We start from the raw sequence: 20,905 nt of genomic DNA, 5'->3' as shown, positions 1-20,905 counted from the left end.
AGCATTTCTGGCAAAGTTACACCAAGAGTGTTTTAACAGGCAACATTAGCATTTTACATTTCAACAAAAAGAGGCCAAAAAACACAAAATTACATTCTTCACCCAGAATGCTGCTACCATGTTAGCAGGATTTATTTTATAACTGAACATACAAGTGATTGAATCTTTAGACATGTCTGCAAACAGTTATTCCTTAATACATGGAAGACATGAACAGCTTTATAATCAAATTTCTAATTAGTAAGCCACCACCTGCATGCACTGTTCTGTCGGGTAAATTGTGTTTAATTATTTTATACATTGCAGCATTACAGTAGCAACACCCAGTCCACTCACCATGTGTACAATGATCAACTAAACACACAAGAGACCAACAATACTGACCCAAAAAACCCCAAACACTTTAACAGAGCTCAAACACAGCTTTACAACATTTTTAAAAAGCACAGCAAGATTATTTATTTACTCCTCCTAGGAACTTCTGGCTTCCTGTCTAGTTCCTCAGATCGGTTCCTCTGGTTCCATAGTTCTGAACTTTCAGGTTTGTAAAGGCCTACATGTAGCATCCCCCATGCTGTCTTAGATTTAGTAAATCACAATACTTGTTGTTGTTTTTTAAATAAACCAAGTAATGTGGTTTTATTTGTGAGATTTTTGGATATTTTTATCTCCTAAAGCAATCAAAAATGTATGTATTAGGTTAGAAGTACATAATCTGACACCAATGTTACTCAAAATATTTAAAAAATTCTTCATTTGGATTCTTTGTGACTTTGAACAGCTATATGGTAAAGATCCAATCAGGAAATAGTCATTAAATGAATATGCTGCATATTCAATTAATTCAATTTTTACCTGCAGTGTTCAGCTGCAGGTATTCAATGTTGTGTGGAAATCAGATCAAAACCTTAACCTGTGAAATAAAGCATTCCTAATTATAACATCTTTCGTTTACCTCCCAAGGATTTCTGGCTGGATCATTCCTCTGTTCAGTACCAGCACACTGTAATGGGGTTATGATCTGGTTCTTTGTGTCTGATGTTAAAATAGGCTGACACCGGCATGGAAGTGAGATCAAGACTCTTAGTGTGGATATGTTTCATGTTGTCTGCATCATAGAAGGAGAGTTTCTTGGATGAGCAGTTCAGGTAAACTCCAATCTTTCGAGGTCTGCCTTCAAATGCTAGTGGCAGACCCACATTGTGATGCAAGTTGTAATATATTAGCGCATCATACCTCAGGCTATTATCTTTTAGCCCTAGCTCCCAGTAGTCTCTGCTTCCAACCTCTACCTCCCAGTAATGCTGCCCCGAAGTAAACTCAGTGACACTGTATGCATAGTTTGTGCTAGAGGACGAGGAGGAGGAGATGTTCTCATTCTGCCCGGCGTGTGCGGGGGCACCAAATGAGCCCATACCAAAAGATTTGGCTTGAGATGCACCAGAGCCAAACGTGAAAGGAGTGGTGTTAAGTCCTGTCTGGAAACTAGCATGTAATTTTCCAGATTTAGAAAATGAAGCAGCTTGGTTGCTTTGGGGAGCAGAAAACAACCTTCGGCCATCATCAGACACAGATAAAACTGTGCTGTTGCTTTTGAGTGAGAGCCACTCTGCTCTGGGCTGGATCACCTGAAGCATCTCCTTCCACATGAAGAACTGCAGGTGGCTTTCATAAGGCCCCAAAGAGAGAGAAGTGTTCACTACTTGAAGCTCATTCGCTCTGGGCCTGAACAAATCTTCTGTGGTCATCATACTCTTGCCTTCAGTCCAGCTCTTTAGAAACTTCTCTGAGTCTGAGATCTCCAGAATAGAGGTTGCTTTGACCTCCATCTCTTTCCTCTCAGACAAAGCGGTTTCTATGGCATTTAACCTGCGGCTCATCTTCTCTGTACTGTCTTTCTCCTTGTGTTTCAGCTCATTCTTTATCTCCTCTTCTCTCCTTCCCAGGAACTGGTGCATCTCCTCAAACTGTCTTCTGATTTGAGTCTTCAGCTGCTCAGACTTCTCTTTGGTTTTTGTTATTTCTTTCCTCTGTGTGTTGGCCAGGCTTTCTATAGCATGGATATCATCTAACGTGTGTTGCACAAACATCTCCAACTCCTTCCTCAGTGATGCAGCTGCCTCTTTGATTGTTTAAACTTGTGTCCTTGATGCCTCTCCCCATCTCTGCATATGATGCAAGCTAACTGCTGCTCTGTGACACAGAACAACTTCAGCTTTCTCCATGTTCGGGGCACAAGTCAGGAACCTGTAAAGAAATGAATGTGTGATTAATAAATAGTGTAGCTAAAACATAAGGATCATAAGTAAGAACATAATAGGAGCACATTGATACTAAGCCTTTAAGACAGACAGGTCATTGAGAATGATGTCATCCTCTTAAGTTCGGGTGTTGGGAGGTACCTGTTGCTAATTAGCACCAGTGGTAAACAGGCCAGCAGAGATTACAAGAGTGACAGACACCCCAGTTCTGTCAACCTGTTAGGTTGACTGTTATCTCCCTAATATAATTAGTATAATTACGTCTATAATTTTACTCCCCCCCCCCCCCCCGAAGCATAGTGTTGTCACATTATCACAAATATGACTTATGTACCTGCCTCAGTATCAGCATCCTGATACTGAAACAATAACATAACAATACAAAGGAGATGACAGAATATGTTTCTTAAAGTTCTTTTTCATTCTGTCCTAGTTTGACATTAGAATTGCAAGTCACACATTTTCCCATCCAACCAGAAGCAGAGGAACTCTTGATTCACAGCTCTTTACACGTTCATGTCTCTCCGCTTCCACATATAGCACTGCAGCTTTAAAAGCTTATCATTGGTGCACATTTAATCACCCTCTTCCACTTTTTCTGCAGCAATTCAGTAGCTTCCTCAAACAAGCAACTTAATAGTATATCTAAAAAAGATTTAGCATGTCCCAAACACGTAGTACGCCAAATGCATTATGCCACAAATGTCTGAATGTCCAACTACATCTGATCAGATTTTGCAGTGTGCAAGCCAGTATGCTTTTCTAGCCATTCTGACCGCACAATCCCCTGTGTAGGTAAATCATAAATGCCATGATGTGTTGTGCAAGCAGAACCAAACTTGGAGCTTTGACAGTGCAAATAGAGGACTGTGTGGTTGATGAAACAACGAGACAGCAGACGTGAGAGAGTCGAGGTAGTTTACTAATTCTCTCCACTTCACAGCACATCGACTCAAACCAGCTTGTGTAGTTTCAGCGGGAAAAACCATAATACTCAGCCAAACGACCTGGAACCGGAATAACCCCCCTACATTCACTCCCGTCTTAAAGGCACCAATCCCTCTTTGGTGAATGTCTCTCATGTCTCCACAAAGTGGGTCCACCACAACTGTCATTTCTGACTACAGACAGCAATAGTCAAGTTTAGGTTCAACATAAAAAAATTGTTTCATATGACTGTGTTCCTTGTGATTATCTGCTAAGTCAGAGCGAAAGTGTGTTTTCATTATGTTTCTCTCTTTCCTTTTTTGTTACTTTGCCTGTTGGCAAGATGACACACAATATCTATAAAATAGAAATGACATATTTGAAATCAGTAAAAATAAATAAATAAATAAAAGTACAATTTTGCTCAACTTTTTTCAAGAATGAATTGCCATTTTGGGCTGCACATTGTAGTAGTGGTTAGCACTTTCACCTTGCAGCAAAAAGGGCCCTGGTTTGAATCCTGGGGTGGGCATGGTATCTTTTTGCATGGAGTTTGCATGTTCTCCCTGTGCATGCGTGGGTTTTCTCCAGGCACTCCGGCTTCCTCCCACAGTCCAAAAATATGCTGAGGTTAATTGGTTACTCTAAATTGCCCATAGGAGTGAATGTGAGTGTGATTGTTTGTCTGTATATGTAGCCCTGTGACAGACTGGCGATCTGTCCAGGGTGTCCCCTGCCTTCGCCCAAGTCAGCTGGGATAGGCTCCAGCAACCCCCACGACCCTAGTGAGGATAAAGCGGTGTATAGAGAATGGATGGATGAATTGCCATTTTAAAAATGTAGGCTTTTGATGTGGACAGTGTTTACAGTTTTGGCCTGTTTTGTTTTGGGGATTTTAACATGATTTTTTTTTTTCTGTGATTATACTAGTTATCACCTATAACTTAAAATAACAGGGTAAATAAGAGTAAATCATTTTTTCTTTTTCTTTTTTTTACAGTGTAAACATGAACTTCAGCTTAGGGCTCTCCGACTGCTCTTCTAGTTATTTTACGCAGCACAGTGCGCCTTGGCGCTGCCGTGGAGCTCTGTTGACACATGATTACGCATTTTCGTGACTCCATTTTTAGGCCCTGATAAGCAAAGAAACGTAGCCTTGCATTTCCTTAAAACCTGCTCATGTTCATCCCAACCCCACACCCGAGGGATAATTTCAATGTGTCCAAACAAAAACGAATCGAAACTGTCAGGAAATAATGACCCACTTTATCTATCTGATGCTGAGACTCATTTGTCTGCTCATTCTCTGTTTGTTTGCTTTCCAGGAATTCCACCATTACAAACTCACTCATGTGCAGCATATATATCACTTGACTACATGTTCAAGTACAATGAGTAGCACAGATTTCTGGATGTCACCTTACCACTGCTTTCTCACTCCCACCCTCTTCCTTCATCTTCTCCGCTTCTCTGGCCTTGTCAGCGAGGCTTTTCAGAACAACATTGGTCGGGAGACACTTGGTTCTGTTGAAGAGCTTCCTGACACTGTGGACAGCTGTGGACGTCTGTACACAGTGTCTGCAGAAAGAGTGTCCACAGGACAGAGTCACTGGATCCGTGAAGATGCTCAGACAAACAGAGCAGGTCAGGTCTTCGTGGCACAGAATCGACGCCATGTCTCATTGCTATCTCTCTCTGCCAGGCACACAGACACATCTCACTTTATTTAAGTTGATATTCTTGGAATGCCACACCCCTTTGATCACTCACTATGACAACGCCGAAAAGCCAAGATAATGACCCTAAATAACCTTTAAGATTGAAAAAGGCACGTCTACACACGGAAAAAAACAGCTTACGGTTTCTGTCAGTCACTTAATGAATCTAAATTCGTTCAACTATTACATTTCATTCTGACTCAAGGGTGCATTGTAACATTTCCCTGTTAGTGTTCAGAGGCTGAAACTGCTGCTGGGTTCAGTTTTGTCAATTTCTGGATAAATCAGCAACAATGGAAATTAACAAAGACATTCAAACAAGATCATTTGAATTTTGTTCAGCTTGGAAGTCAAGTTTCCCTGATGCCTTAAAATCTATGTTAACTCGATTTAGGTTGAATATTCATTCTGATGTCATCTCATGGCTTTTGAAATGTGTCAGTAAGGATTATTTTAGATAGAGGTGTTGCTGCAGTGTCTCAATTATACTTCTATACTAAAGTCCTGTACCAATAATTTGGGCAGAATGTTGAGAATTTCACGTTTTGAGACCTCGGAGTCTTGTCATTTTCAGCCTTTCAAAATCATCTTATCTGGGAAGTCATTTTAAAGGTTTAGTATGTAAAAAGAAAAGAATAAATACCACAGACAAGACTTTTACCACAGATCTAAATGGCTGAATGGCTCCGCAAATTTCCCCCCAGATTTTTAATTATTGGCTGAAAATGAAAAAAAGGGGTAAAAATCTTTAAACATGGGTGATATTGGTGCCCCAGAAGTCCCTTTGTCATACGTTTGGTAAGCCCAGATTCCATTCTTTTTTTTTTTACTTTTTATGCTAATTTGACAAATAGGAGATGTAGATTAATGTGTAGGAGAATAAAAACTGTACATAAGCATCTATATGTGTTGTTATATTTGAAAGTTACAAGTTGCTTCACTCTAAACTTTAAATTCAAAAACATTCAAGACTTATGTTTCCTTAGTGAATATGTCCACACACAGACTTGGAATAAAACACGAAATTCAACAAGTATCACAAAGAAATCTCATGTTTATTGAAAACACATTATGGCTAGTGTTAACAGCATAGAAAAGATTCAGGTAAGAAAACAGAACTGTAATTATTTGGATTGGAAATTCTTTTAACCCTGATATGCTGCAATCACGTATTAGCTAGGATTTATTTTATAACTGAACATTACAAGTGATAAATCATTTAGACATGTCTGCAAACATTATCCTTAATACATGTAAGACATGAACAGCTTTATAAAACATGATTTCTAATTAGTAAGCCACCACCTACATGCACTGTTTCTGTCGTGTAAATTGTGTTTAATTATTTTATACATTGCAGCATTACAGTAGCAAACACAGTTTCACTCACCATGTGTACATGATCAACCAAACTTACAAGGACCAACAACACTGGTCCAAAAAAAAATAAAATCACTTTAACAGAGCTCAAACACTGTTTCATAACATTTTTTAAAAGCATGACAATATTATATATTACTCTTCTAGGAACTTCTGCTTTCCTGTTCTAGTTCCTCAGGGTTGCTCTTCTGGTTCCATAGTTTCTGAACTTCCAGGTTTGTAAAGGACTACATGTAGCATCCCCCATGCTGTCTTAGAGTTATTAAACCATATTTGTTTTTAAATAAGCCCAAGAAATGTCGTTTTATTTGTGAGATTTTTGGAAATTTTGTACGTCCTAAAACAGAGAGAAACTACAATGTAACATTTTTTTAAGGAGTCCTGTATTTTTTTTTTTGCTGGAAAAGTCCCTTTAATATGACGTAAAATTTGGCTGCATTGGCAGTAAACTACAGGAAGTTTACGCAATCAGATGCGGTGGTAAAGGAAAATGGAGAATGTTAGAAGCAACAATTCCTAGTTTATTCACTCATTAAAAAAGACAAAAACTAATGCATCAAAAACTTGATGCATAGGTCAGAAGTACATAATCTGGCACCAATGTGACTGAAAAGATTAACAAAATGTCTTTATTTTTGATTCTTCATGACTGAACAGTTAAATGTAAAGATCCAAATGGTAATCAGGAAATAGTCATTAAATAAATAGTTGCATATTAGATCAATTCCATTTTATCATTACAAAATATTCAGGCTGTGTGGAAATTAGATCAAAATCTTACTCTGTGAAATAAAGGGTTCCCAAGACAGCATCTTTATTACCTGTCAAGGATTTCTGGCTGGATCATTCCTCTGTTCAATACCAGCACACTGTAAGGGGTTATGATCTGGTTCTTTGTGTTGATGTTAAAATACGCGACACCGCATGGAGTGAGATTCAAAACTCTTAGTGTGGATATGTTTCATGTTGTCTGCATCATAGAAGGAGAGTTTCTTGGATGAGCAGTTCAGGTAAACTCCAATCTTCGAGGTCTGCCTTCAAATGCTAGTGGGTTGACCCACATTTGATGTAAGGTGTGATACATTGCCATCATACCTCAAGCTATTATCTTTAGCCCTAGCTCCCAGTAGTCTCTGCTTCCAACCTTACCTCCCAGTATGCTGCCCTGAAGTTAAACTCAGTGACACTGCAATGCATAGTTTGTGCTAGAGGAAGGGCCACCTCTGCCTCTGCCTCAAGGGGTGGCAACAAACCTTACGAAAAGATTTGGCTTGATATGATGATGAACCGAGCAAAATTGGCATCGACGGTGTTGCATCCTCTCTGGAAGTCATACTTTCAAATTCAGAAAACAACTCCGGCCATCATCAGACACAAGAATAAACTGTGCTGTCTCTTTGAGTGAGAGCCCACTCTGCTTCTGGGCTGGATCACCTGAAGCATCTCCTTCCACATGAAGAACTGCGGTGACTTTTCATAAGGCCCCAAAGAGAAGAATGTTCACCACTTGAGGCTCATTCGCTCTGGGCCACTGAACAACCTTCTTGGTTCATCATACTTTGCCTTCGTCCAGCTCTTAGGAACTCTGTGAGGTCTGAGATCTCCAGAATAGAGGTTGCTTTTGACCTCCATCTCTTTCCTCTCAGACAAAGCTGTTTCTATGGACTTTAACCTGCACGGCTCTCCTTCTCTATACCGTCTTCCTCTTTGTATTTCAGCTCATTCTTTATCCATCTTCTCTCCTTCTCAGGAAACTGGTGCATCTCCTCAAACTGTCTTCTGATTTGGGTCATCAGCTGCTCAGACTTCTCTCTTTGGTTTTTGTATTTCTTCTTCTGTGTGTTGGCCAGGCTTTCTATAGCATGGATATCGTCAAACACGCGTTGTACCAAATGTCTCCACCTCCTTCCTCAGTGATGCAGCTGCCTTCTTTGATTGGTTTAAACTTGTGTCCTTCGTGCTTCTTCCCATCTCTGCATATGATGGCAAGCTAACCCTGCTCTGTGACACAGAACAACTTCAGCTTTTCTTCCATGTTCGGACACAAGTCAGGAACCTGTAAAGAATGAATGTGCTGCATTAATAAATTAGTGTAGCTAAAACATAAGGATCATAAGTAGTACCATAATAGGAGCACATTGATACTTAAGCCTTTAAGACAGACAGGTCATTGAGAATTGAGGGTATCCTTTTTAAATTAGGGATGTTGAGGAAGACCTGTTGCTAATTAGCCCCACGTGGTAACCAGGCCAGCAGAGATTAGAAGAGACACCTGAGAACCCCAGAGGATTCACACATTTTCACATTCAGTCAGAATTGGAGGAACTCTTGATGCACAGCTCTTTACACGTTCATGTCTCTCCACTTTCACATGTTGCCACCGCAGCTTAAAAAAAACTTTACTTTAGTGCACATTTAATCACCCTCTTTCACTCTTTTTGCAGGAATTCAGTTGTTTCTCTACTAGCATACTTAATCGTGTATATAAAATAGAGTCTGCATGTCCAAACATATAGTACGTCAAATGCATTATCAATCAATCAATCAGAGTTTATTTGTATAGCACTTTTCATACAAAAGTGCACAAAGTGCTTAACAATTTAAAAACAAACAATAAAAACATAAAAAAGACAATGGCCCACATCCCTACCCAAAACCCTGCCCCACAGCATACTTCCTAAGAACACACAGACATACACACACAGACAGTCAGACACACACGCACACGCACACTACTGTAAAAGAAATAATAGTGTGTATTGGCTGAGAGCAGAAGCACCAGAAAGAGGAAACACCATCAATGAGAGTCGCCTGCACCCGGGGCAGCAGCAGGCCCCATCAGGGGCCAACAGGCCACCTAGCTCCAGCGCCACTTGGCCCTGGCCCTGCCAAAGCCCCAGATGCAGACGGCTCCCCACTGAGGAAACACTGGAATCTAAAATAGGCGTGTTAAAAATAACACGTAAAAACTAAAAATTGAAGAATAAAATAGCTACTAAAAGATAAAGAATAGTAAAATAGTAAATAAATAGTAAATAAATGGTAAAATAGATAGTAAAATAAATACTAAAATAGTGAAATAATAATATAGTATACAAAATAATAAAATAAATATAGAAATAAAGCAAAACCAGGGAATAAACAGTATAAATCAAGGCATTAAGATAAAATAAAAGCATTATGTAAAAGCCAGTTTAAAAAGGTGAGTCTTGAGCCTGCATTTAAAAGTCTCTACGTTCTCTACAGCCCTCAGGTCCTCTGGCAGGCTGTTCCACAGGCGAGGGCCATAATGTTGAAAAGCTGCCTCGCCATGTGTCACTGTATTCACCTTGGGAATTATCAAAAGGCCAGTGCCAGAGGACCTGAGGGTCCGTGAGGGTTCATAAGGTAAAAGTAGATCAGATAAATATGAAGGCCCAAGACCATTAATACATTTAAAAACTGTTAAAATAATTTTAAAGTCTACCCTGAAGCACACAGGGAGCCAATGCAGTGATTTTAAAACTGGTGTAATGTGGTCCCGCTTTCTGGTCTTCGTCAGGACTCGTGCAGCTGAGTTCTGCAATAATTGGAGGTGAGAAATAGTTTTTTTGGGAAGACCAGAAAGCAGGGCATTACAGTAGTCCATTCTACTAGAAATAAAAGCATGCATTAACATCTCTGTGTTTGCTAGAGAGAGAAATGGGCGGACTCTGGCTATATTCTTTAAATGGTAAAAACCTGTTTTAGTTACTTGTTTAAGATGAGGTATAAAATTAAGCTCAGAGTCAAAAATGACACCCAGATTTTTTACAGAACCAGCAGGTTTAAAAAGATAGCGAAGACAGTTTTAATAAAAGTTTCTCTCTCTTGGCCTCAGGGCCGATAACTAAAACCTCAGTCTTGTCCTGGTTGAGCTGCAAGAAATTCTCTGCCATCCAAGATTTGATGTCTAAAATACAGTTAAAAAGGGCATCGACTGGCCCTGTGTCATCGGGAGACACGGCAATGTAAAGTTGAGTGTCATCAGCGTAACTGTGAAAACTGATTCCGTGTCTCCTGATGACATCTCCAAGTGGGAGCATGTATAAGTTAAAAAGAATGGGACCTAAAATTGAGCCTTGAGGCACTCCGTATTTCATTTTGTGGACATCTGATGAGCATGTATCCAAACTTACCAGAAAACTTCTGTCAGAGAGATAGGAGTAAAACCATTATGCCACAAATGTCTGGATGTCCTACTACATCTGATCAGATTTTGCAGTGTGCAAGCCAGTATGCTTTTCTAGCCATTCTGACCCACAATCCCCCGTGTAGGTAAATCATAAATATCATGATGTGTTGCGCAAGAAGAACCAAACTTGGAGCTTCAACAGTGCAGATAGATGACTGTGCATTTCAGACTACAGTCAGCAATAGTCAAAGCTTAATGCTCAATATTCTAACATTGTTTCATATCCACCGTGTTCCTCGTGATTCTCTGCTAAGTCAGAGCTGAAGTGTGCTTTCATTGCGGTTTCTTTTTCTTGTTACTTTGAGTGTGGGCAAGATTACACACAATTTCTACAAAATACAAATTAATTTAAAATAACTGGAAAAGTAACAGTAAATATTTATTTTTGAAATATTGTTTTTTGGGGGAGGATTTTCTAGTGTACACATGAAATTCGGTGGGGTACTTTTTGCTGCTGACAGTCACACTCGACATAAGAACTAGTAGAACACAACATTTAGTGCGGATCTAGTCATTTCCTTTACAGCTGCGACAAAAGGCGTTGGCCTTGGCGGAGGACTTCCGCTTTAGGCTCTCCTGGCCAGCGTTTGTATATATCTATGGCTCTCACGCAGCACAGTGCACCATGGCACTCTGGTGGGGCGTGGTTAAAGCTGCTGTCCGGAGTTTGAATCGCAGCGTCTCCCAAAACACTGTTGGTCCCTCCCTCTGATTTCGCCCCTTTATTTGTGCACGCGCGCAGTACATGAGAGAAGTGCCCGGAGTGCTGCAGCATCTCGCCTGTTTTGCTGTTTTCCCCTCTTCTACATTTAGTACATTTAGTAAATAATAAAGGAATTACGTTAGAATTCTGTATTGAGTCTAACTTGTCCTAATACCAAAATAACATGAATCTGCTAGGACTAACGAGTAAAGTTTCAATATGTGATTACACTCGTGTATCCCTCTCGATGACGTTGTTTATCAAACTTAGTCCATTTACGCGTGTATATGTGTTACATTGTTTATTTATTTCTATCTAGAGTTCAGAATTGCATGACTCCTCTGACGAAGAGTATGTCCCAGACGCCCCAACATCTTCCTCCAGAGGTCGGGCATCTAAACGAAGCCGTCAGCCGGGCTATGGAGGCCGTGGTCGGGGAGCGACGCGAGCACCCCGAGCCAAAAAACGTCCTGCAGTCTCTTGGCCTGACAAGCCGTGGGATTGGTAACTTTTCTGGAAGTTGCTGATCCCTGATGCTCTCTCCTCCACAAGCAAAACAAATGTGCGCGCGGTTGCGTAGTGCGTAGCTCGCCCACCTCTGCATGGGCTTGCTTGCTGTGCGCGTAACCGTTGATTGACAGCATGACAAAGCTGAAGCTCGAACTTGATTGGTCGGCAGCAACCAGCGCTTTTTGGAATAACATGGGGGTCTATGAGAGGAAGGTGGAGCTCAGGAATAAATTTTCATATCGCGTTATACTAACTTTATATTATAGTATCGAACTAGACTAACACATTTAAGCTTTGTTAAAAAATGATGCATAAATTGAAAACAAACGGAAACTCCGGACAGCAGCTTAAAGCACTTTGTTAAGTCAATAACATGACCTTGCATTTTCTTAAAACCTGCTCATGTTCATCCCAACCCGCACACCCGAGGGATGATTTAAATGTGTCCAAACATAACCGAATCGAAACTGTCAGGAAATAATGACCCACTTTGTCTACCTGATGCTGAGACTCATTTGTCTGCTCATTCTCTGTTTGCTTGTTTACCAGGAATTCCACCATTACAAACTCACTCATGTGCAGCATTTACATCACTTGACTACATGTTCAAGTACAATGAGTAGCACAGCTTTCTGGATGTCACCTTACCTCTGCTTTCTCACTCCCACCCTCTTCCTTCATCTTCTCCGCTTCTTTGACCATCTCAGCGAGGCTTTTCAGAACAATGTTGGTCAGGAGACACTTGGCTTCTATTGAAAGAGCTGCCCGACACTGTGGACAGCTGTGGACTTCTGTGACACACTGTCTGCAGTAAGAGTGTCCACAAGGCAGAGTCACTGGATCCGTGAAGATGCTCAGACAAACAGAGCAGGTAAGGTCTTCGTTGCATAAAACCGACGCCATCTCTCACTCCTCTCTGCCAGGCACACACAGACACATCTCAATTTGTTTAAGTTTCACTTTCCTTGAAATGCCACTCCCCTTAGATTACTCAATACAGGAGCCACAGTAAAGCCAAGGGGCCGGATAATGACCCTAAATAACATTTTAGATTAAATCACCTCTACACACTGGAAAAAATACAGTTTCTGTCAATCATTGAAGGGATTAAAAAAACGTCTTTAGTCATTCTGACTCGAAGTTTTATTGTAATATTTCCCTCTAGTGGTCAGAGGCTGAAACTGTTGCTGGGATACGGTTTTGTCAATTTCTGGGTAAATCAGCAATAATGGAAATTAACAAAGTATATTCAAGCAAGGTCATTTTAAATTTTTCCTGCTTGGAAAGTCAAGTTTCCCTGATGCCTTAAAATCTATGTTAACTCGACTGAGGTTGAATATTTTTTCTGATGTCATCTCATGGCTTTTGTCCCAGGTCAGGGGCCAAAAGTATAATCTGTTTTTCTGACCAAACCAACAAACGAAAAAGGGAAAAACGGCTCAATTTTCCTTTTCTCGTTTTCAACCAAAAACGAAAAAACGGTTTTTTTTCTTTCTCAATTCAAAACCAAAAACGAAACCAACACAAGCAAATTACGGCCGAATTTCGTTTTTTGGATTTCAATTTTCCATTTTTTCGTTTCAGGTCTCAAAACGAAAAAACGGAAGCACGTGACCCCTGACCGTCACGGGTCAAATGGACTCCCTACCAAAAGAAAAGCCTTACTGATAAATGGATAATAAAAGATAAATTATGTTAAATAGCGTTTTTATTTTTGCACAGTATTTATTATATACACGACTAGGCTTGTGATAATGTTAGAAAATAATAATAATAATTATTATGAACAACAATACTACTACTACTATAATAATAATAATAATAATAATGATAGTAATAATAATTACAGGTCTGTTGCCTGGCCTGGATACATCTAATGCGAGGACACGAGATCGTTAAATGTTCACCTTTGCGATAAGTGTGACATCAACCGGCACTCCGGTTGATGCTATGTCTGTTGATCATAAAATACATGGGTCATTTTAACTTTGTGACATGTCAGCTGCATGGCGTGTGCTGATGATAAACTCGGTCGTCCAGGGGCCTGTTTCACGAAGCAGGTTCAAGAAGCTCTGAGTTTACTCCTCAACTCTGAGTTGATCTACTCTGAGATAGAAAACTCTGAGTTTTCGGTTTCACAACGGCTAATTTGAGTTGGTTTAATCAACTCGGAGTAGTTTGCCCCGGAGATAAGCGTGCACCGCAACTCTGAAAAGACAGCATCAATGGAACACCGATTCGACGAGTCACCATGGAAACGGGAGAGCGAAAGGCTGCGTTTTTGAACTGGAAGTTTTTTAACGCGCTCATATGGCGAGTTTGAACACGTTTTTAGAAAGAAGTGCAACACCGCTGCAGCTGCAAAAGAGAGAGAGAGACGGCGTAGAGAACACTGCTGCCCAGATCAATGCGTAAAGTTTAAATGTAGTCCTTTGTAATCGTAATAATATTACAGGGAATAACTGTCTGAATGGTAGCCTAGTAAGTTAAGGGAAACGGTTCTTTTCGAGCTGTCTCATCCAGCTGTTCTCAACGCGTAAAGCGGCATGAAGGAGCAGCGGTTCTACTCCAAGCTCCTCCCGGACGACCGAGTTTCTCATCAGCACACGCCATGCAGCTGACATGTGACAAAGTTAAAATGACCCACGTATTTTTAGATCAACAGACATAGCATCAACCGGAGTGCCGGTTGATGTCACACTTATGGCAAAGGTGAACACTTAACGATCTCGCGTCCGCGCATTAGATGTATCCAGGCCAGGCAGCGGACCTGTAATTATTATTATTATCATTATTATTATTATTATTATTATAGTAGTAGTAGTAGTATTGTTGTTCATAATAATAATTATTATTATTTTCTAACATTATCACAAGCCTTGTAGTGTATATAATAAATACTGTGCAAAAATAAAAACGCTATTTAACGTAATTTATCTTTTATTATCCATTTATCAGTAAGGCTTTTCTTTTGGTAGGGAGTCCATTTGACCCGTGCCGGTCAGGGGTCACGTGCTTCCGTTTTTTCGTTTTGAGACCTGAAACGAAAAAACGAAAAATTGAAATCCAAAAAACGAAATTCGGCCGTAATTTGCTTGTGTTGGTTTCGTTTTTGGTTTTGAATTGAGAAAGAAAAAAAACGTTTTTTCGTTTTTGGTTGAAAACGAAAAAACGAAAATTGAGCTGTTTTTCCCTTTTTCGTTTGTTGGTTTGGTCAGAAAAACAGATTATACTTTTGGCCCCTGACAGAATGATCTGGATAATTGTAATGGACACTAAAATATGCAGATGCGGTTACAGATGTGACTCCACGGCTCACAGTGTGAATATGTTGTCAGCATCGTAGAAGGAGAGCTGGTTAGAGAAGCAGTCAAGGTAAATAAATTTGTTTTACTCCCACTGTAACTTTGACAAAACTCTAACAAAAATGTTAACAAACTGACCAAGTCTTCAGTAGTAGGATCTGTTTGATAAATTGCAGATGCTCTCTTGTTAAAGGACACAACAAACTTGTATTTATTTATTTTTGTAAACAGTGATCACTTATGAGGAAGCATTTTTGGCAAAGTTACACCAAGAGTGTTTTAACAGGCAACATTAGCATTTTACATTTCAACAAAAAGAGGCCAAAAAACACAAAATTACATTCTTCACCCAGAATGCTGCTACCACGTTAGCAGGATTTATTTTATAACTGAACATACAAGTGATTGAATCTTTAGACATGTCTGCAAACAGTTATTCCTTAATACATGGAAGACATGAACAGCTTTATAATCAAATTTCTAATTAGTAAGCACCACTTGCATGCACTGTTCTGTCGGGTAAATTGTGTTTAATTATTATATACATTGCAGCATTACAGTAGCAACACCCAGTCCACTCACCATGTGTACAATGATCAACTAAACACACAAGAGACCAACAATACTGACCCAAAAAACCCCAAACACTTTAACAGAGCTCAAACACAGCTTTACAACATTTTTAAAAAGCACAGCAAGATTATTTATTTACTCCTCCTAGGAACTTCTGGCTTCCTGTCTAGTTCCTCAGATCGGTTCCTCTGGTTCCATAGTTCTGAACTTTCAGGTTTGTAAAGGCCTACATGTAGCATCCCCCATGCTGTCTTAGATTTAGTAAATCACAATACTTGTTGATGTTTTTTAAATAAACCAAGCAATGTGGTTTTATTTGTGAGATTTTTGGATATTTTATCTCCTAAAGCAATCAAAAATGTATGTATTAGGTTAGAAGTACATAATCTGACACCAATGTTACTCAAAATATTAAAAAAATTTCTTCATTTGGATTCTTTGTGACTTTGAACAGCTATATGGTAAAGATCCAATCAGGAAATAGTCATTAAATGAATATGCTGCATATACAATTAATTCAATTTTTACCTGAAGTGTTCAGCTGCAGGTATTCAATGTTGTGTGGAAATCAGATCAAAACATTAATCTGTGAAATAAAGCATTCCTAATTACAACATCTTTCGCTTACCTGCCAAGGATTTCTGGCTGGATCATTCCTCTGTTCAGTACCAGCACACTGTAATGGGGTTATGATCTGGTTCTTTGTGTCTGATGTTAAAATAGGCTGACACCGGCATGGAAGTGAGATCAAGACTCTTAGTGTGGATATGTTTCATGTTGTCTGCATCATAGAAGGAGAGTTTCTTGGATGAGCAGTTCAGGTAAACTCCAATCTTTCGAGGTCTGCCTTCAAATGCTAGTGGTAGACCCACATTGTGATGTAAGGTTTGATACATTAGCCCATCATACCTCAAGCTATTATCTTTTAGCCCTAGCTCCCAGTAGTCTCTGCTTCCAACCTCTACCTCCCAGTAATGCTGCCCTGAAGAAAACTCAGTGGCACTGTATGCATAGTTTGTGCTAGAGGAAAACGAGGAGGAAATGTTCTCACTTTCCCCACCAATTACGGGGGCAGCAAATGAGCCCATACCATACCCAGGGGGGTTAGTATATGAGCCAAAAAGACCAGAAGATTGGACTTTCTTCGATGAACCGAATGATAAAGTGGAAGGGGTGGTGCTGAATCCTTTCTGGACACCAAAACATGGTTGTCCAAATGTAAATGAAGCAGCTTGGTTGCTTTGGGGAGCAGAAAACAACCTTCGGCCATCATCAGACACAGATAAAACTGTGCTGTTGCTTTTGAGTGAGAGCCACTCTGCTCTGGGCTGGATCACCTGAAGCATCTCCTTCCACATGAAGAACTGCAGGTGGCTTTCATAAGGCCCCAAAGAGAGAGAAGTGTTCACCACTTGAAGCTCATTCGCTCTGGGCCTGAACAAATCTTCTGTGGTCATCATACTCTTGCCTTCAGTCCAGCTCTTTAGAAACTTCTCTGAGTCTGAGATTTTGAGAACCGAGGTTGCTTTGACCTCCATCTCTTTCCTCTCAGACAAAGCTGTTTCTATGGCATTTAACCTGCGGCTCATCTTCTCTGTACTGTCTTTCTCTTTGTGTTTCAGCTCATTCTTTATCTCATCTTCTCTCCTCTGCAGGAACTGGTGCATCTCCTCAAACTGTCTTCTGATTTGAGTCTTCAGCTGCTCAGACATCTCTTTGGTTTTTGTTATTTCTTTCCTCTGTGTGTTGGCCAGGCTTTCTATAGCATGGATATCATCTAACGTGTGTTGCACAAACATCTCCAACTCCTTCCTCAGTGATGCAGCTGCCTCTTTGATTGGTTTAAACTTGTGTCCTTCATGCTTCTCCCCATCTCTGCATATGATGCAAGCTAACTGCTGCTCTGTGACACAGAACAACTTCAGCTTTTCTTCATGTTCGGGACACAAGTCAGGAACCTGTAAAGAAATGAATGTGTGATTAATAAATAGTGTAGCTAAAACATAAGGATCATAAGTAAGAACATAATAGCAGCACATTGATACTAAGCCTTTAAAGACAGACAGGTCATTGAGAATGGTGGTATCCTATTAAAATTAGGATGTTGGGAGGGTACCTGTTGCTAATTAGCACCAGTGGTAAACAGGCCAGCAGAGATTAGAAGGTTCACACATTTTCACATTCAGTCAGAACTGGAGGAACTCTTGATGCACAGATCTTTACACGTTCATGTCTCTCCACTTCCACATGTAGAACTGCAGCTTAAAACAACTTTACTTTAGTGCACATTTAATCACCCTAGTTCACTCTTTCTGCAGGAATTCAGTAGCTGTCTCTACTAACATACTTAATAGTATATCTAAAAAAGATTTAGCATGTCTCAACACATAGTATGTCAAATGCATTATGCCACAAATGTCTGGATGTCCTACTACATCTGATCAGATTTTGCAGTGTGCAAGCCAGTATGCTTTTCTAGCCATTCTGACCCACAATCCCCTGTGTAGTTAAGTCACATGTCATGATGTGTTGTGCAAGCAGAACCAAACTTGGAGCTTTAACAGTGCAAATAGATGACTGTTCATTTCAGACTACAGACAGCAACAGTCAAAGTTTAAGGTTCAACATAAAAACATTGTTTCATATGCACCGTGTTCCTTGTGATTCTCTGCTAAGTCAGAGCAAAAGTGTGTTTTCATTGTTGTTTCTTTTTTACAATTTTGACCCGTTTTGTTTTTGGGCTTTTAACGTTAAAATCAATGTTTTTTCTGTTATTTATAGAAATTATCATCCGTAATTTCAAATTACAGTAAAGAGGGACGAACAGTAAAGCGTTTTTTTTCTTTTCACAGCGTACACATGAAATTCGGTGTAGTTTTTGCTTAATGCTGTGACAGATCGTCACACTCCACTGTCAGACCAAATAGAACACGTGACATTTGGTGCAGTTCCAGATTATTTGCTTTACAGCTATGACAGAAGGCGTTGGTCATAGTAAAGGACTTCAGCTTAGGGCTCTCCGACTGCTCTTCTAGTTATTTTACGCAGCACAGTGCGCCTTGGCCCTGCCGTGGTACTCTGTTGATGTGTGGTTACGCACTGTCGCGACTCAGTTTTTAGACCCTAATAAGCATGACCTCGCATTTCCTCAAAAGCTGCTCATGTTCATCCCAACCCGCACACCCGAGGGATGATTTAAATGTGTCCAAACAAAACCGAATCGAAACTGTCAAGAAATATGAAAGCACGTCGTTTACCAGATACTGAGGCTCATTTGTCTGCTCATTCTCTGTTTGCTTGTTTTCCAGGAATTCCACTGTTACAAACTCACTCATGTGCAGCATAAACATCACTTGACGACATGTTCAAGTACAAACCGCGGTCAAGCCAGCCCTCACTGCGAAACACTTGGTCAAACTAGCCCTCACTTGGAAAAGCGGTGCGCGCATATACTAAACAGTACGTCAAGAGCGATCTTTTTATAACTGTCGTTATTATTCAAGCGTATGACATCCGCTAAGAATCACTTCAGTCGGATCTGGAATTACAGAATAAAAGCCCCCTGAAAAGCCATATTTATTTAGATATATGTACATTAACATCCATATTTCTCCCAAACTACGAGTAATTATTCAACCGTTCCACTTCAGATTGATAGGATTCCACCTGTGGAAGACATCTATTAAAAATCTTGTCAGTCTCATTTGGTATTTCAGAATAAAAGCCATTTGAACTTTTGCATTTCACTGAAATCTTATAAGGTCGTTTTCTCGGCTATTGTGAGCATTTTTTTTCCCTTAGAATTAAAATGACTGTGAAAATATTTTCTATTTCTTCACAGTAACAGGCCAAAATGGCTGAAAATCAGTCTTGGACAGTTATGATGTCATTTACAAATAAAGTTTGACTATAATTGTGTGCCATTTTGTGTTTTTATTACGGTTATCTTTTCATTCAAAGTATGACTTTATTTAGTTTATTTTGTAATTTATGTTTTATTTTTTCATTGTTTTTAGAAGTAGCAGCACCACCCCCCCCCCCCTTTTTTAGAATGAATACAAAATGTTAAATATGATACCTTTGTTAGGGTGAAATTATCTTGTAAAAGTAGTGTCAATCTGATGTGAAACTGTTGAATAATTACTGTCAGTTTGGAAGAAATATTAATCCTAATGTACATGATATATACATAAATATGCCATTTCAGGAGGCTTTTATTCTAAAATTCCACATCAGATTGACCTGATTTTGACTAGGTGTCTTCCTGAGGTGGAGTACTATCAATCTGAAGTGGAACAGTCGAATAATAACAGGCAGTTTGGGAGAAATATGAATGCTAATGTACATGATATATCTAAATAAATATGGCTTTTCAGGGGGCTTTTATTCTGAAATTCCACAACCGACTGAAGTGATTCTTAGCAGATGTCATACGCTTGAATAATAACGACAGTTATAAAAAAAAGATCGCTCCTGACGTACTGTTTAGTATATGCGCGCACCGCTTTTCCAAGTGAGGGCTAGTTTGACCACGCGTTTCGCAGTGAGGGCTGGCTTGACCGCGGTAAGTACAATGAGTAGCACAGCTTTCTGGATGTCACCTTACATCTGCTTTCTCACTCCTACCCTCTTCCTTCATCTTCTCTGCTTCTTTGGCCTTCTCGGCGAGGCTTTGCAAAACAACGCTGGTCGGGAGACACTTGGCTTCTGTTGAAAGAGCTGCCCGACACTGTGGACAGCTGTGGACGTCTGTGATACACTGTCTGCAGAAAGAGTGTCCACAGGGAAGGTTCACTGGATCCGTGAAGATGCTCAGACAAACAGAGCAGGTCAGGTCTTCGTAGCACATAACCGACGCCATGTCTCACCCCTATCTCTCTCTGCCAGGCACACAGACACATCTCAGTTTGTTTCAGTTTCATTTTCCTGGAAATGCCACACCTCTTGGATTGCTCACAGAAGGAGCCACAGTAAAGTCAAAGGGCCAGATAATGATTCTAAATAACATTTTAGATTGAAAAATCGCCTCAACATACTGGAATACTGTTTGTGTCAATCATTTAATAGAATAAGAAAGTATTTATAAACATTCTGACTCTATGTTTCATTGTTGTAATATTTCCCTCTAGTGTTCAGAGGCTGAAACTGCTGCTAAGGTTCAGTTTTGTCAACTTCTGGGGAAATCAGCAGTCAGGGAAAATAAAGTACATTCTAGCAAGATCATTTTAATTTTGTTCAGCTTGGAAAGTCAAGTTCCCCTGATGTCTTAAAATATAAGTTAGCTCGATTCATTGACTCCTAAAAACTCTTTTGAT

The 20,905-nt window shown here is 39.9% G+C and overlaps 2 protein-coding genes across 12 annotated transcripts in view; one reads left to right on the top strand and one right to left on the bottom strand.

The window, feature by feature from the left end:
- Nucleotides 1-20,905, top strand: part of LOC110969182 (solute carrier organic anion transporter family member 4A1-like) — an 81,406-nt gene that overhangs the window by 1,535 nt on the left and 58,966 nt on the right. For 3 of the 11 annotated variants that reach the window (XM_051950231.1, XM_051950229.1, XM_051950226.1), the window contains exon 1: nt 20,271-20,419. The exons of 2 other annotated variants lie outside the window; for them this stretch is intronic. The gene's annotated coding sequence lies outside the window, so the exon portion shown is untranslated. Of the gene's footprint in view, nt 1-4,814; nt 4,833-12,565; nt 12,584-20,270; nt 20,420-20,905 lie in introns of those variants that run through there. 6 more of the 11 variants (XM_051950230.1, XM_051950227.1, XM_051950233.1 and 3 more) reach the window with 5 other exon arrangements.
- Nucleotides 90-20,505, bottom strand: LOC110952968 (nuclear factor 7, ovary-like). Its single transcript, XM_051950241.1, is given in 5 exon segments — nt 90-2,131; nt 2,134-2,223; nt 2,226-2,247; nt 4,613-4,710; nt 20,295-20,505. Coding segments are annotated over 5 exon segments (1,509 nt in total). The 5' UTR covers nt 20,452-20,505; the 3' UTR covers nt 90-989.

The sequence above is a fragment of the Acanthochromis polyacanthus genome, chromosome 6 (assembly GCF_021347895.1).
Source record: "Acanthochromis polyacanthus isolate Apoly-LR-REF ecotype Palm Island chromosome 6, KAUST_Apoly_ChrSc, whole genome shotgun sequence".
Lineage (NCBI taxonomy): Eukaryota > Metazoa > Chordata > Actinopteri > Pomacentridae > Acanthochromis > Acanthochromis polyacanthus.
This window is presented reverse-complemented; position numbering and strand designations above follow the sequence as displayed.